A 15,934-nucleotide genomic window follows, 5' to 3' on the forward strand; every position below is an offset into this window, starting at 1 on the left:
TTTTTTTTTTTTTTTTTTTTTCATTTTTTCATTTTTTTTAAGAAAAAGAAAATTGAAGGGTAATTTTGTCTTTTTATGGGTTTTAACGGCAAAATTGACGAAATTGATAAATTTACTGCAATTGAAAGTTGAGAGGTTCAAATTGAGATGTTTTGAAGTTCAACGAGGGCTTGTCAAATCGCGTGGTAATTTAGTGGTCTAAAGTGAAGTTACCAAAAAAAAAAAAAAATGTAAAGTCCAGTAAGATCTGGATTGCTCAAATTTTACAGCTAAAAATTGCTCTCACATAGGCGGTTAGAGGCGGAATCCCCCCGTTTTGGATTGGTAGATAGTTAATCAAAATTAACCCCCCTCTAAAGGTGGTTCTAGAGGCAGAAAACTGTTTGTTCTATTTTACCCTAGGATGGTATGCAGAATAATGTTAGAAATCTCTCTTGTGTCATTTTAAGGATAATGTAGCTTTTAAAATTATTATTAGGCTTATAATTGATCACTATTAAATTTTGATCAAATATAATTTTAAAAGTTATTTCATTTTTAAAGAGACACAGAAAAAACACATCTTCTAAAATTACAATATTAATTTCTAGTAGATTTTTTTTTGTAACAATAATTATCTAATGAAAAGTATTAAGCGGACATTTACAAAAGTTTATACCGAATATTCTTGGAGGTCGGTTACCTAAGAAAATATTACAACTTTTTATTTATAAATAGTGTTAGATAATATTAAAATATCATGCTTTTTTGATTGGGTGAATTTATGATGTGTTTTTTTATTTATTATTTATTATTTAGGGAAAAATATAAAAAAGCTTCTCAAACTACCGGCTGTTTTTGATTTAACTCCCTAATGTTCCAAAAGTGATAAAGTAGCCTCCCAAACTACCAAACTATTATATTTGGCACTCCGTTAGTCAAAACCGTCAGTTTGGACTAAAACTGCAAAACGACGTCGTTTTGTTATAGGTAAGTTATTACAATGGCCTTTTAGGCAAAAATAAAAAAAATAGGGAAAAATATAAAAAAGCCTCACAAACTACTAGTCATTCTCATTTTAACCTCCTAATGTTCCGAAAATGATAAAGTAGCCTCCCATCAAAACGACGTCGTTTTGCAATTTCCGTTCAAACTGACGGTTTTGACTAACGGAGTGGCCAAAATGCAATAGTTTGGTAGTTTGGGGGCTACTTTATTACTTTTGAAGCATTAGGGGGCTAAATCGAAAACGGCTGATAGTTTGAGGGGCTTTTTTTATATTTTTCCCTATTATTTATTTAATTGGTATAAAATATTATGAAGAATGCGCGTTTTCAACAAATCAAGCTGCTATACGGTCTATACCTATACATGTGGAAATTCTTTCTAGTTCATAATGAATTGAAAAATATTCAATTTTATGGTTGTGATTTTTTCTTAGAAATCCTACAAGCGGCTTCGATATGTATCTCTATTGTAACGGCCCTTTCTAATAGGCCGGCGAATTCCGCCAAGTCCGTTATCCGGTGACGACCCGGATAATCAAAATTAAAGCGCCGCTGCAGCTCGATGAAACGCTCTAGATCGCTTATTAAGGGCTGGTCTAGCCGCGGAATCTCCGGCGGCGGCGGGATCGGGTGCTCGATTTCATGCCCGGGTGCGCCTTGGGGCATGCCGGGTTCCGGTGGAATCCCCGGATCAGCAGAAGGAAACCCAATCCCTGGAGAACCGCTTCGAATGTCGCAGGCGGCGACTGGAAACTTCACGTTGATTATTAGAAGGAGGAATATCTCATTATCAAAAAAATAAGATTTTAAATTAAAAAATAATAAATAAATTAATAAAAAAAATAATGAGTGATTAGCCACCTCATCTTGGCCATAGGAGGTGGTTGGACCATTTCACGGCACTTGGGGGTGGTCCGGCCACCTCCCAAACCCAAACTATATATATATGATTTGGCCCTTGGGGTGGTCCAGGGGCCATCGGGTGGCTTCGGCCACCCCAGACCTCCCAGCCCCAACTGGGGTGGTTCGGCCAACCCCAATAAGTAGCCAACCATCCCTTAATTTTTTATAATTTTTTTAAAAAAATATATAATATTTTATTATTTTTTCTATTAATGTGACAGATATTTTATTTATGGCCTCAAGATCTCTTTAAAGAAATCCTGACCATTAACTAAATATTCTTCTATCTATTTTAATCTAAAGAGGATCCTGTTTTGTACATGCTGGCTGATCATTTGTTTTGTTTGAAGGGCGTCCAAGGGGGCAGGTGAAGAAGTGGTGGATTTTTTCATTCCCACTAAATTATAAAATAAAATAAAATGGAAGAAAGATCAAATACTTCTTTTTGAGGCAGGAAAAACAAACAGACGAAAAAAGGGTAATCAAACAAGGAAAAAAACAAATTATGATAACTTAGGTCAATTATTTTTTACTACAATGCGTTAAAACTTATTTTTAAAAGCTAGTTTTGCACGGATGGTAAAAAAATTAAACGATATGATTTGAAAAATAAATTTAAGGAGAAAATGCAGTTTACTCCCTTGAAATTTTAGGAATTTTTCAATTTTAATCCAAAAGTTTAAAAATTTGCAATATACCCCCTTGAAGTTTCAAAAATTGGCAATTTAAACCCTCCATTTAATTTTTTCGTCTAAATGGACGAAAATCTGTGAAATTACATCATTACCCTCAGGCATTTTTAAAAAAAATTTCTGTCCAATTTAACGAAAATTAGTAACGGAAGGTTTAAATTGCCAATTTTTGAAACTTCAGGGAGGTAGATTGCCAATTTTTGAACTTTGGGGTTAAAATTGAAAAACTCCTAAAATTTCAGGGGAGTAAACTGCATTTTTCCCTAAATTTAACTATTTAGTAGTGAATGACGTCGAAAACAATGTTGTGTAACTGTCACGTCAATTTGTAATGGATTTATAGTAGAAGTTATCATATCCCTAACAACCAACTCTAACTTGGTTTTGTTCTAAATTGGGTTAGAGGATTTTTATTTTATTTTTTGGAATCAGGTTTGAGGAAATCTCAATTTATAAAAATAACATGTGTTTTTAAAGCATGTAAAATTACATATATTTTTTTTTAATAATAGGGACAAAACTAAAAGAAATTTTACTAAAAAAATATGTGATTTTCACATGCTAAAGAGTAAGTGACACATATCATTTTTATAAATTGGGTTGGAGGAGTTTTTTCTAAGACTGACAATTTTTGACACAGCTCGTGATACGAAAATTATGGGGTTAGGGTTTGGCATAAACGAGTTGACCTACGCTGGCCCGTTTATGAAATTATATATATATTTTTATATAAATATATGTTGAAATGGGTCAAACGGCTCGTGTTCATATCGAAATGGATCAAAACGGGTTGTGTTAGGTTAGGTCAAATGAATTATACATATTGTGTTTGAGTCTAAATTGGTCAAATAGGTCAACCCATTTTGCGACCCCGTTTATTAAACGTGTCAAGTTGGTCATGTTGGGTCACTCACTAGTCGTACTCATGTTTAAGAATCTAACACGTTTAGATAAATTAGTCATGTTCAGGTTTAGCTTTATTGGGTTAGTCGGCTGACCAGAACACAAATCCGACCCGACAACCCATTTTGCCAACCCTAATTTTTTTTTCTGTGTCCTTATTATTAGGAGTTACACATTATAGACTTTTTAATTTATGTGATTCATGTCTTATTAAAGATATTCTAATATAATTGGAACATTAAAAAAATAAATAAATAAACTTTTTTTTTTTTTAAAAGGGAAAATCATGTCATTCTCATTAATAAAAATGATTACGAGTATATAATTCTTACATCACAAGAGCACAAATCTTAAAAAATGCAAATCATAGTCGAAGCTACAAAGTTACAACATCATAAACACATACATAACATTTTATCATTTAAGTTCTATCTATGATCTCAACTTCCACTAACTTAAACTAATCTTCAAATAAATTACAGATTGCAGGTCGAATAGTAACTTACATCTTTACTTAAGATGTATGGGAATGTGGGTCGAATAGTAAGTTTTCTTTGACACTGTCACTTTACTATTATGCTCTTATTCTTTGTTCATCATAACTAAGTTAAGCAGGGTTATTTTTGGCTTTTAACAATTAAAACTACCGTTTTGCCCATCGGACGTATTCTGCAGGAGAGAGAACAGAGAGAGGAGATAGCTACAGTGGAGAGCTGCTTCGCCATACCGATTTGATCATCTTTCTCGCACCGTTATCGGGTGCCAGGGTGCTAGATTTCCGCCCAAAAATCCGGCCAATTAAGGGAATGGAGAGGAAAGTCTCAATACATCTGTCTCGCCCTTTCTCTCTCAAAACAAAATGGGGCAAAAAATTTCGCCCATTCTCCTTCTCGAGCAGCTTCTGGTGATCTCTCTATCTCTCTCAATATGGCCTATTTGAGGGTAAAATTTTGCAAGCTTCTGGTGATCCTTGAGCTTCCTGTTGTTGATCGGATGGTAACAGTCTTGCTAATTGCTTCCTTCATCTCTCAGATCTGCGCTTCTGCTTCTGATGTGGTGAGTGTTAACATTTGCCTAAATTTTTAGATTTTCTTCAGGTTAAATTAGATGCCCTGAAACCGGGGAGTATTTGGTGACTACTGAAAAAATCTATTATGAGAAAGCTCAGCCATCACGTGTTGCAGAGGAATGAGCAGGCTAGAGGAGCAAGTCAACAACCTGACTCACTGCTCATTGGACTGCAAAAATATTGCTGAGAAGTTCCAGATAGCCTGGGACAAGTATGAGAAAGTGCTCTCGGTTGGGATGATGACCCAACATAAACTCTGATTTGAATTGTGATTCTCTTTCCTCAAATCACCTTTTTTTTTTCTTTGTTTTCTTTTCTTTTTGGTATTCTTCACAGTACAGCTATTCGCAAAGTCATGTCTTTGTTTGTAAAAATCCATTGAAATTCTTGTAGGTTTGAAATTGTCGTTGTCCATAGAGTAGTATCAAGTAGTTTCAAAAGCACCATGCTGCCTGGAATTAGAGAGTGGAGTGGGAAGTTGAAGCTGTAGATATATGCGGGAAGAATTGCGCCAACTGCCAGAAATTGGGAGTTACAGAATCTGAAACACTGATGGCATGCCGCTCATATTAGCTAAAAATGTATGTTTACATTTTCTGAACACATTGTTTTAAGGAGCTCTTGATTATGGTCAATCACAAAGCTGTCTAATTCAGCAAAATTCGAGCACAACACTGGCCTAGCTGTACCATAAACAAAGATAGTGCAATTTCAGCAAGACACTGGCTTATTAGTCGCATAGCAGCTACAGAGCCATCTTTACTTTTTATCGGACTAGACGGAAACTTGCAGATTGTGCAGTTATGGTTGAGAAAGTCTACAAGAGTTATCTCAATTTCTTTCATTTTTAGGTGTTTTCAACCTTTGTTTCTGAAATCAATTCAAATTGCCACAGGTGGAAGGCCTTAGACTTCGCTGCTCTTAAACGGAGCCCTTATCTTTCTTCAACATTGAGAAACCAGAAACTTTTGTGTCACAGTGGGTACGCGCTGTACAAGACTTGCCAAGGTACTTAGTTACTACCTTACAAATTTAGGGAAATGAAAAAAAGTATTGTTAGAAACATTACACTAACAGCATAAACTCTCATGTATTTGTTGGTTGGAAAAGGTTTATCTAAGGATGAGAAGGCTCAGAAATTAGCCCGGCAACACTGGCTTGAAGTTGTAAGTCCATAGGCTTTTGGCATACATTCTTCTTACTTGGTCTGATCATTTCATCTTCCAGACATAGGTCAGGCCAAAAAATTGAAATGACAAAACCCTTCTAATGCAGTTTGAGAGTAGTCTTTTCCTCAAAGTCTAGTTTTAGACCTATGAAGTGCACACAATTTACTGAACTGATAGGAGTTATTTGGTTGGTTTGCATGAATCTCAAAGATATGTTTGTAGATTCGGCCTTCTTAATACATCTTTACTATTGGATGAACTGTTCTTTGATATTCTTTTGGTTGAATCATAGAGAGTTGATCAAGTGATGTTTTTAAAAATGGCCCCTGTACTAGATGTTAGGAAACATATTTTCCAAGTCACTTCTCATCAAACTTAAAACTGGGTCAAGCTTGGTAAGTATTTACTTTCTTGTAAGGAATTAGTGACTTTATTTTGAAAGAAATTTCAAATCAAGCTCAAGTTTTGGGATTTTGAATAAGGTCTAGCTAAATACTTGGCTTCTATAGACTGATATGTTGGATAGTAATAGGTTTCATATTGTTAGCCCCAAAATCATAAGTAAAAGAAGTTGAATCATCCGACTAATTGTGCTTGGGGGGAGCATATATAAACAAATAAATAAAAATAATGATGTATTGACCAATACATGGAGTACACTTCAATTTAATATGCCAGTGTTGTGTGCTGGACAACTCTGAATATCATAACAAAGTTATTGTACTCTCTATTCTCTAATAAATTATAAACATTTCACTCCTATGCCCTTCACACTCTCTCTCTTGCTGTGTATGCTTGTGTGTTTCTATGTTTTGGGATTTTGTATATGTTTAAAATTAGAATCAATTGCAAGGAAGTCAATGACTTGTTTAAATTACTCATTAAATTACTTTTCTATTTGATATTGTCATATTCTTGAAACACTTTGTTTAACAGGGCTTGTTTTTGTTGTTTCTCCTTTTGAGGAGATGTGCTGAATGATTTGCACTTTTATTGGGTTTGCTTGTTAACTCTTTTTTTTTTTTTTTTTCTGATGTCCTCCCCAGTCCAGGGATAGTACTTCTAAATATGTGAAGCTTATGTTTAGTATTCATTTCTTTGCATTTATAATTCCTTGCTCCTTTTTTTTTTTTTTTTTCTTTTTTTTGTGTGTGTGTGTAGGATGAGTTGATTGAAAGAAACATTTACTGCAATGGCTAGACGAGTAATGCACCCATTACTGAGAAGGGGACTTGAATCTTAGTCAACGGTAAGATTTCTTCCTTCCATCCATGTATTGTCTTCATATTAATTTGATGTTACTTCTGTAGTACCAGCATAGATGACTCCAATTATTGTTGATAACAAAATTGATAAATTATATGTTTTTGAGAATCTCATATTCAGTTTCATATGCTTCTTCACGAGAGTCCCATGTTGTCATATATTTATTCTGACACATCAATATTGATCTCTATTAAGGTTGCCTTTTTAACCGCCATCGATTTACTTTAGCTTACCTGGTAATCTTAGTACTTGTTATCCTATTTGAGCTAGACACCAACCTATCTTTTTTATTGTTTTTTTTTTTTTTTTTTTCACTCATATATGGACACGTTTATGTGTCTTAGTTTTATTGTGTTCATTGTTCTTAGAATAAAATTTATATATATATATATTTTTTTTTCCTATGTAGAATGGCTTTCATACCCGGTGTAGCTAGATTGGCATTACATAGATGCACTCTTAATTTTAACATTATTTACATGCTTTTGAACCTATTGTTGGATTGTGATGCTTGTGCATGTGTCCAAAAGTTAAATTACTACCCTTGGTCTTTTCGATTATTAAACTCATTTCTTTACATTGAGAACATGATTGAGTTTTTGAGGTACATATAGATGCTATATTAGTGTAATGTTTAATACAATATTTCTTTATCTTCTTCATATACCTTCTCTCTCTCTCTCTCTCTCTCTCTCTCAATCCTGAAATTTTAGCTATAGGCGATTTTTCTTGCCTTTGTTACAATATTCCCTAATTGTCTATCATAGATTCCATTTGATTTTGTTAATTGGTGTAGTGCCATGTTCACTTATTGGTTTCTGCAATTTTTTTCTCTTTTGTTTTGGTTTTATGATCGTTTCTATTTTCATCATTGGTGAGAAAAAAAAAAAATTGCATGTTTACTCTAAATTGATTATTACTTATATTTTTATATCTAATTCTCTATCAATTGTTTTTATGTTTTATGTTATTATTGGCTCCAAATATTTTTATTATGTTATAATATATGTTGTGCTATAATATACAAGTAGTTATTTTTCTTAATTAGAAGGATCAAAATAAAAATCTATAAACAAGAAAGATTTTGACAATTAATCAAGTAAAATTCCATTGTATCCAAGAAAAATATTATAGGAATATCAAAAGGAAGCCAAGGTAAAAAGTATGAAAACAAATGCTAATTCCTTAAAAACCTTGAGAAAGATGAGGGAGTGTAAATGGTATGCCATTGAGTCTATCATATAGAATTTATTTTCATGGAACGGAGGTTTTGAATATCTTTTATGTAGCATTGTGTTCTTATCTTTTGCCGAGAGAAAAGTTTAAAGAGAAGGTGAACTCTGGAACATAATGTTGCTCCCATCAAACCCACTTTTATCTCAAAATTTAAAATGAACATTGCTCTGTAAAACAACTATCTCAGCAGGTGACTTTGACATTCCAAAAATATATTTTTTGTTAGGAGGGATTACTCTAACCTTATGTTTTCATGTGATTAGAGTGTTGCCACCTTTTTGCCATGCCCTAAGCAAAGAAAATAATTAAAAATAGCCATTCTTAAGAGCCAATTCTTGTCCATTCACCATGTATGAGGAAAATTAGCAAAGAAAATAATTAAAAATAGCCGTTCTTAAGATTCTGTGTTTATTGATTCAGTATTCAGGATATTTTGAAGTCTTATCTTTTAATGTATTGTTTCATATTAATCAAGGAGTTCGATCGTGAACTTAAAAATGAGGAGCGCAGAAATCCTTCTGAGGTTTACAAGCAACGCAATGATGAGACATAGTCCATGGTTAGTATTTGGAACCTTCTATTTTTTGCATTCGTGAACATGCACAATGGTGACACATGCATTCAAGGTCCGTCATACATTATGTGAAATGATAGGTTGCTTATTTCTTTGCCATGGACATGCATATTTCTTTGATAACTTGTATTTTTGCTTATGAAACTCTGCCTTATGTCGCATTACTTCACACTTGCCTATCAAAGAGCCGAATTCATATGTGGCATTGAGAAAAACATAAGTTGACTTATCCCTTTTTTTTTTTTTTAAGAGTTGATAATTTTGGATCTTAGTTGTCTTCTGTCAAGTTTTCATTTTAGAATGATACTTTTTTTTTTTTTAAGCATTTTAGAATGATACTTGAACCAAGAATGTATAAGCATATGTGAGTTTTTCAGTTGTATTTTGACAGTTGATTAATAAATTTTCCAGTTGGCTGTAGAATTCAATCAGCAAATCTAACAAAATTTCTATTCATTTTTCATCTGTTGGTTGAGTATTAATGGCCTTCAAATATGTATATCATAATCTATTTGGTTGGACTGCAGGTATATGAATACACCCTTGGAAAGAAGAGAGTTGAACTCTTTGATATGGAAGTAGGATTAGTGAACCTAGAGCTGATGATAATGTTCAAGTAGCATCATGTGAGACCTGTGATTCACAGATTTGTTCCAACATGTTTGATTGCTACTGTGTCCCATTAGTGAATATGTATTTTGTTAGTACCTATGGACATTCAACCATCGGGCTTCTCTAGGTGAGTTTGTGTTCAATGAGGCTATGGTTTAGAGCCAAGAGGTTGTTGGAAATAGAAATATATGCCCAAGAATTTCAAGTAGTTACTAATTTTAGAATTCGAGTTCCTAGGTTATTGGGTTGGAGGTTCAGGATTATAATGCTAATAATTAGTGTTTATATAATACAGGGAACCAAGCTCTTCCACTTTTGATCCTGCATGAGTACACACTTTAATTCTTTAATTTCTTTCTTTTTCTAGTATTTTCTCTTATTTCTTTATATATATATATATATATATTATTTTCTACATGGATAATGTGTTCTCTTTTTTTTTTTTTTCATGGTTAGACATGAATCGTGTTAAAAACAAAGCCCATAGCCATAATGTTTATTGACAAACTCTTTTTTCCCTTCCCTCCTATCAAACATAGTATGCAACATTTTGGTAGTAGCAATACGTGGATTTCAACCAAAAATAGCATCCGCTAATCACATAATCGAATATGAAGCTAATGTTGGCCTACAGTCAGAGTAGGAGAAATACTTTCTGATTGCCAATTGCCAATCGATAGGCATGTCAAAAATTTAGGATAATATAAGGATTCAAACAGAAACAATTGGTACCCCTTTTTGTTTCAATTACGTTTAACTGTGAATCAATTAAACTAGTCAACCTCTGAATGAGGAAAAAATATACAACTTCATTGAGAATGTTCATAGAAAAGAGTAACAAAATTGACAGAGTTCAGATCTGTCACTGGTTGCTTATACATAGGGGGAAAAGCATATACATATGAGAGCAACTAATAAGCCACCAATTTAGATTTTTTAAAAAAAATAAAAAACCCTCAGCATCTGTACTAGTTTCTAAACCATCCGAGGAGAAGGAAAAAATCTGGATGGCAAACATTAATTATATCTCCAACCCCAAATCATATCAGAATCAATCAATAGATTGTCAACTCCTTCTAAATCGTCAACTCCTTCTAAATCTGAAAACAGTTCCATTAAGGCAAAAGTAGAATCCGGGCTCGAGGCATCCAAGTCTTGCATATGATTTGAGCTCCCATGCAAGTCAGCTGCCAACTCCTGAAACTGGACTACCGGAAAATAACCACCCTCAAAGCAATCAGGTTTCTCCTTCAAATTGTGGGCTCCACAATTCTCACAAATTTCTGGATTTAACTTTGTTTCCTCCCTTGGTTTATTATCAGACACACAAACCTCAAAACAGTCTTGTTTTTCCTTCAATTCCTCAACAGCAACTTCAGACAATGGATTAATCCTTGCTTCCTTAACTTGAATAATCTCATCCAAAGGCATTGAATCCGCAACATGCTCAGGGAAGTTAAGTCGGGCCAAAGGACCATATATATCCCTTGCAGCTTTATCATAAGCATGAGCTGCTTCAACCTCAGTGTCGAAAGTACCAAGCCAAAGCCGACTATTATTTCTTGCTGGTGCACAAGATCCATTAAGTGGTTGACGGATTTCGGCAACCCACTTGCCCCAAGTCCTCTGTCTCACACCTCTATATTTGCAATTTGTGTTCTCAGGGCCTCCTTTTCCTCGCATGCACCCCTTTTTCGAGCCCTTGGCCGGAACCTTACCCACCAATTCTCCATATTTTCTGGAATCAACTTCATCATTCAATTTCCTCCACTTTGCTAGAGTCTCTGCTACTGAATCACTTTCACTTCGTCTCTTTCGTGATTTTCTTTGCCTGCAATCACACACCAATGCAACATGTTTAGTCCCTCTCAAATCTAATTGACAAACACAATGAAACACACAACTAAATCAAAATTCTTGTCATGCAATAACATTCCAAGGGACCATATGTTTTATGTGCTCATTCAAGTGACAGGCCACCTTATCATCTGATCCATCTCCAAACATCATACAACATCATGTATTTTCTATACTTCCATCTGTACATAAACAACTAAGCTGTGTATTAAATACAACAAAGAAACTTATGTGATCATCTAACACCTGTGATATGATCTTCTTCTATAATTCCAAATCTTTGTTTGTTGGACTTCTTTTCTAAATTATATCAATAATTTAGAACCCTAAACCTCCCAAAACAATACTAGAGTTATAATTAACTTCTATGATTACTTTAATTCCCCCTCAAGTCGCAGGCTTTTATAGCTGTAAAAGACGAATTAAACAACTGATGCAAATAGAACTCCTATTACTTTTTTTTCTTTTTTGGAATTGTAGAACTCCCATGCATATGACTAAGTGAACTACTCCTACTAAAAGAGACAACAAGCTACCTCTTTGTTTATACTAACGTAGAACTAGAATTCAAATTTATAAAAGAAGTCCAGGAAAGAAAGATTTGGAATTATCTATGGAAACCCACATGAAAAAGACTCGTCAAAAACACACCCACATAATCAAACAGACAACTAAGATGATCAACAAAGAAAACTATTCAAGAAACAGAGGAATAGACTTATCTACGAAAACCCATACGAAAAATATTCAAGGAACAGAGAAAAGACGCACCCTAAAGTCGAAAAAAACCCTAAAAGAAGAACCCACCCTTCAGCCATCTCGTACTCCGGGCGCGATCAACTTGGAATTGAAGGCTGATTTTTTATTTTTATTTTCCTCTGTTTTTGGCAAAGTTGTATTGCAGACTTGCGGTGCAAGAAAGAAGTTGTTCAAAGAAATAAGCTTACGGAGATGCTTATATATAATTATTTATAAGGCGAACTCTTTACACGGTGTTGATATTCCGCTTAAAAGAGGGAAAACAAGCGTTTTCCTCTCCAAACCCGTAATTGGGCCTTGTTTGGAAAGCATGTTTTCCAAACTCAAGCTCAAATTTTTTCTAAATTCATGTTTGGCAATTTTTTAAAATCAACTCAGAAATTTTCAACCCAATTAATAAAAATTAGGGTAAAGTCTATTTAACCCCCTCAAACACCCCAATAACAATCTACCCAAAAACTATCAATTGCGATAATTTATCCACCAAACTATCAAAACAATGACAATGTACTCCCTCAATACTAGCAAAGTGACAAAATTACCCATATATAATTTTCAATAAAACAAAAATACCCTTAAATTTTTGAAAAAATAAAATAAATTTTAGTATTTTTGTTTTTATTTTTGTAAGGATAAGTTCGTTATTTTGTTAAAAGTAGGGGTACAATGTCATTGTTTTGGTAGTTTAAGGGATAAATTGTCGCAATCGATAGTTTGGAAGGTAGATTGTCATTAGAGTGGTCGTTTGAGGAGGATAAGTGGACTTTACCCTAAAAATTATAAATAAAGATTTAAAAAAATAATAATAAATAAATAAATATATTTATAGTGGTCAGAATACCCTGTGTGGTGGCCAGACCACTCCTAAGAATCTGAGGGTGACTGATCCACCCTAGAAGTGAATCAGCCTCCCCCAAAGTACGAAGTTAATGGAAGTGGCGGAGCCGCCTCCCCCCCCCAATCTAATTTGACGGTGGCGAACCACCCCCAAATAGCCCCAAATAGCTGCTAGGTGGATGAGCCACCCAAAAATCGTTGTTCCCATCAGTTTTGGGGTGGCCGATCCCTTGCAGCTTTATCATAAGCATGAGCTGCTTCAACCTCAGTGTCAAAAGTACCAAGCCAAAGCCGACTCCTACTTCTTGCTGGTGCACAAGACCCATTAAGTGGTTGACGGATTTCGGCAACCCACTTGCCCCAAGTCCTTTGTCTCACACCTCTATATTTGCAATTTGTGTTCTCAGGGCCTCCTTTTCCTCGCATGCACCCCTTTTTCGAGCCCTTGGCCGGAACCTTACGCATCAATTCTCCATCCTTTCCAGAATCAACTCCATCATTCAATTTCCTCCACTTTGCTAGAGTCTCTGCTACTGAATCACATTCACTTCGTCTCTTTCGTGATTTTCTTTGCCTGCAATCACACACCAATGCAACATGTTTACTTAATTTATTTTACAGATATACTAAATTGAGTAGTGAACCTTTATGCAATACAGTGCCCCCAATAAAATAGTCATACAAGAAAACACCAAAGGCATAGCTGAATAAGGACTATACTTCTCTTCAAATTAAACTCTTCTTTTAAGTTTCTGATCTAGATAATTAGAGAAGGTAGACAGCATAAAACTTATATATATATATCCAATCAGACTGTTTCCAAATATCATGACAAAAAAGAAGCACAAACACCTATTTGTGTCCCTTACAATTTACAAAGTTCTAATTTGATCCCTAAAATTTAAAAAAGTCATAATCAAATCCTAGAATAATTAAAAAAGTCATGATCCCTTTTAAGTTTTTTAGTTAAAACTTCACCCAGCCCCCCCCCACTTTTTTTTTCCCTGTTTTGTTCAGCCCAACCACCTCCATTGCTGAGACACCACCGCCAGAGCTGACCAAATCCCCAAACAAATTCATGCCCTCGAAACCCTAGTTTTAATTGAGCGTCTAATTGAGATCTAAACCCTATTTTTTAGGCACCACCGCCGGAGCGTCTAGTTTTAAACCCTATTTTTTAGATCTAATTGAGTGTCTGTCCTAAAAAGAACAATAAAAGCTACAGACACAAAATATTCCCAATTAACAAACAAATAAATTTCACTCATCAATGCAAATGTGTGAACCAAATCGATGTACTGTGTGCATGCATGCATATATAGAGGAAGAAGACATAACAGAGAAATAAGATGAGATGATCAACAAAGAAAAAAAATTCAAGAAACAGAGGAATAGATCTCGGTAACCCCACATGAAAAAGACAAAACACTAATCTACCGAAACCCATAAAAAAAAACCCTAACAAAAGGAATAGACTGATCTACCAAAACCCATAAAAAAAAACCCTAACAATAGCGCTACAGACACAAAATATTCCCAATTAACAAACAAATAAATTTCACTCATCAATGCAAATGTGTGAACTAAATCGCTGTACTGTGTGCATGCATGCATATATAGAGGAAGAAGACATAACAGAGAAATAAGATGAGATGATCAACAAAGAAAAAAAATTCAAGAAACAGAGGAATAGATCTCGGTAACCCCACATGAAAAAGACAAAACACTAATCTACCAAAACCCATAAAAATAAAAAAAAAACCCTAACAAAAGAAATAGACTGATCTACCAAAACCCATAAAAAAAAAAACCCTAACAATAGAGCTACATACACAAAATATTCCCAATTAACAAACAAATAAATTTCACTCATCAATGCAAATGTGTGAACCAAATCGTTGTACTGTGTGCATGCATGCATATATAGAGGAAGAAGACATAACAGAGAAATAAGATGAGATGATCAACAAAGAAAAAAATTCAAGAAACAGAGGAATAGATCTCGGTAACCCCACATGAAAAGGACAAAACACTAATCTACCAAAACCCATAAAAAAAAAACCCTAACAAAAGGAATAGACATCTACCAAAACCCATAAAAAAAAAACCCCTAACAATAGAGCTACAGACACAAAACATTCCCAATTAACAAACAAATAAATTTCACTCATCAATGCAAATGTGTGAACTAAATCGCTGTACTGTGTGCATGCATGCATATATAGAGGAAGAAGACATAACAGAGAAATAAGATGAGATGATCAACAAAGAAAAAAATTCAAGAAACAGAGGAATAGATCTCAGTAACCCCACATGAAAAAGACAAAACACTAATCTACCAAAACCCATAAAAAAAAAACCCTAACAAAAGGAATAGACTGATCTACCAAAACCCATAAAAAAAAACCCTAACAATAGCGCTACAGACACAAAATATTCCCAATTAACAAACAAATAAATTTCACTCATCAATGCAAATGTGTGAACCAAATCGCTGTACTGTGTGCATGCATGCATATATAAAGGAAGAAGACATAACAAAGAAATAAGATGAGATGATCAACAAAGAAAAAAAATTCAAGAAACAGAGGAATAGATCTCGGTAACCCCACATGAAAAAGACAAAACACTAATCTACCAAAACCCATAATAAAAAAAAACCCTAACAAAAGGAATAGACTGATCTACCAAAACCCATAAAAAAAACCCTAACAATAGAGCTACAGACACAAAATATTCCCAATTAACAAACAAATAAATTTCACTCATCAATGCAAATGTGTGAACCAAATCGCTGTACTGTGTGCATGCATGCATATATAGAGGAAGAAGACATAACAGAGAAATAAGATGAGATGATCAACAAAGAAAAAAATTCAAGAAACAGAGGAATAGATCTCGGTAACCCCACATGAAAAAGACAAAACATTAATCTACCAAAACCCATAAAAAAAAACCCTAACAAAAGAAATAGACTGATCTACCAAAACCCATAAAAAAAAACCCTAACAATAGAGCTACAGACACAAAATATTCCCAATTAACAAACAAATAAATTTCACTCATCAATG

At 34.2% G+C, this 15,934-nt stretch overlaps 2 protein-coding genes and 1 long non-coding RNA gene across 6 annotated transcripts; 1 reads left to right on the forward strand and 2 right to left on the reverse strand.

The window, feature by feature from the left end:
• Positions 1-4,149: 4,149 nt before the first annotated feature.
• LOC132184207 (uncharacterized) lies at positions 4,150-9,732 on the forward strand. 4 transcript variants are annotated; one of them, XR_009440540.1, is made up of 8 exons: positions 4,150-4,540; positions 4,653-4,821; positions 4,947-5,134; positions 5,449-5,561; positions 5,664-5,719; positions 6,884-6,971; positions 8,700-8,783; positions 9,326-9,732. It is a non-coding gene; the product is annotated as an uncharacterized LOC132184207 (long non-coding RNA). The 4 variants fall into 4 exon arrangements; XR_009440539.1 differs by having other exon boundaries at positions 4,669-4,821; XR_009440538.1 differs by lacking the exon at positions 4,653-4,821.
• Positions 9,733-10,427: 695 nt separating this feature from the next.
• On the reverse strand, positions 10,428-12,125 carry LOC132185416 (dehydration-responsive element-binding protein 2A-like). Its single transcript, XM_059599192.1, has 2 exons — positions 12,039-12,125; positions 10,428-11,241 (listed from the first exon to the last, which is right to left on the reverse strand). The coding sequence occupies exons 1-2, from the start codon at positions 12,083-12,085 to the stop codon at positions 10,428-10,430; spliced, it is 861 nt and encodes a 286-aa protein (XP_059455175.1). The 5' UTR covers positions 12,086-12,125.
• Positions 12,126-13,070: 945 nt separating this feature from the next.
• On the reverse strand, positions 13,071-13,564 carry LOC132185417 (dehydration-responsive element-binding protein 2A-like). Its single transcript, XM_059599193.1, has 2 exons — positions 13,521-13,564; positions 13,071-13,437 (listed from the first exon to the last, which is right to left on the reverse strand). The coding sequence occupies exons 1-2, from the start codon at positions 13,562-13,564 to the stop codon at positions 13,071-13,073; spliced, it is 411 nt and encodes a 136-aa protein (XP_059455176.1).
• Positions 13,565-15,934: the final 2,370 nt, after the last annotated feature.

Source organism: Corylus avellana, chromosome ca6 (assembly GCF_901000735.1).
Source record: "Corylus avellana chromosome ca6, CavTom2PMs-1.0".
Lineage (NCBI taxonomy): Eukaryota > Viridiplantae > Streptophyta > Magnoliopsida > Fagales > Betulaceae > Corylus > Corylus avellana.

Coding starts and splice junctions, on each gene's coding strand:
- LOC132185417 (XM_059599193.1), bottom strand. CDS start 13,564: ATGCCTTTGGTGTTTTCTTGTATGACTATTTTATTGGGGGCACT. Junction 13,438..13,520: donor ACTATTTTATTGGGGGCACT/GTATTGCATAAA, acceptor GTGTGATTGCAG/GCAAAGAAAATCACGAAAGA.
- LOC132185416 (XM_059599192.1), bottom strand. CDS start 12,085: ATGGCTGAAGGGTGGGTTCTTCTTTTAGGGTTTTTTTCGACTTTAGG. Junction 11,242..12,038: donor GGGTTTTTTTCGACTTTAGG/GTGCGTCTTTTC, acceptor GTGTGATTGCAG/GCAAAGAAAATCACGAAAGA.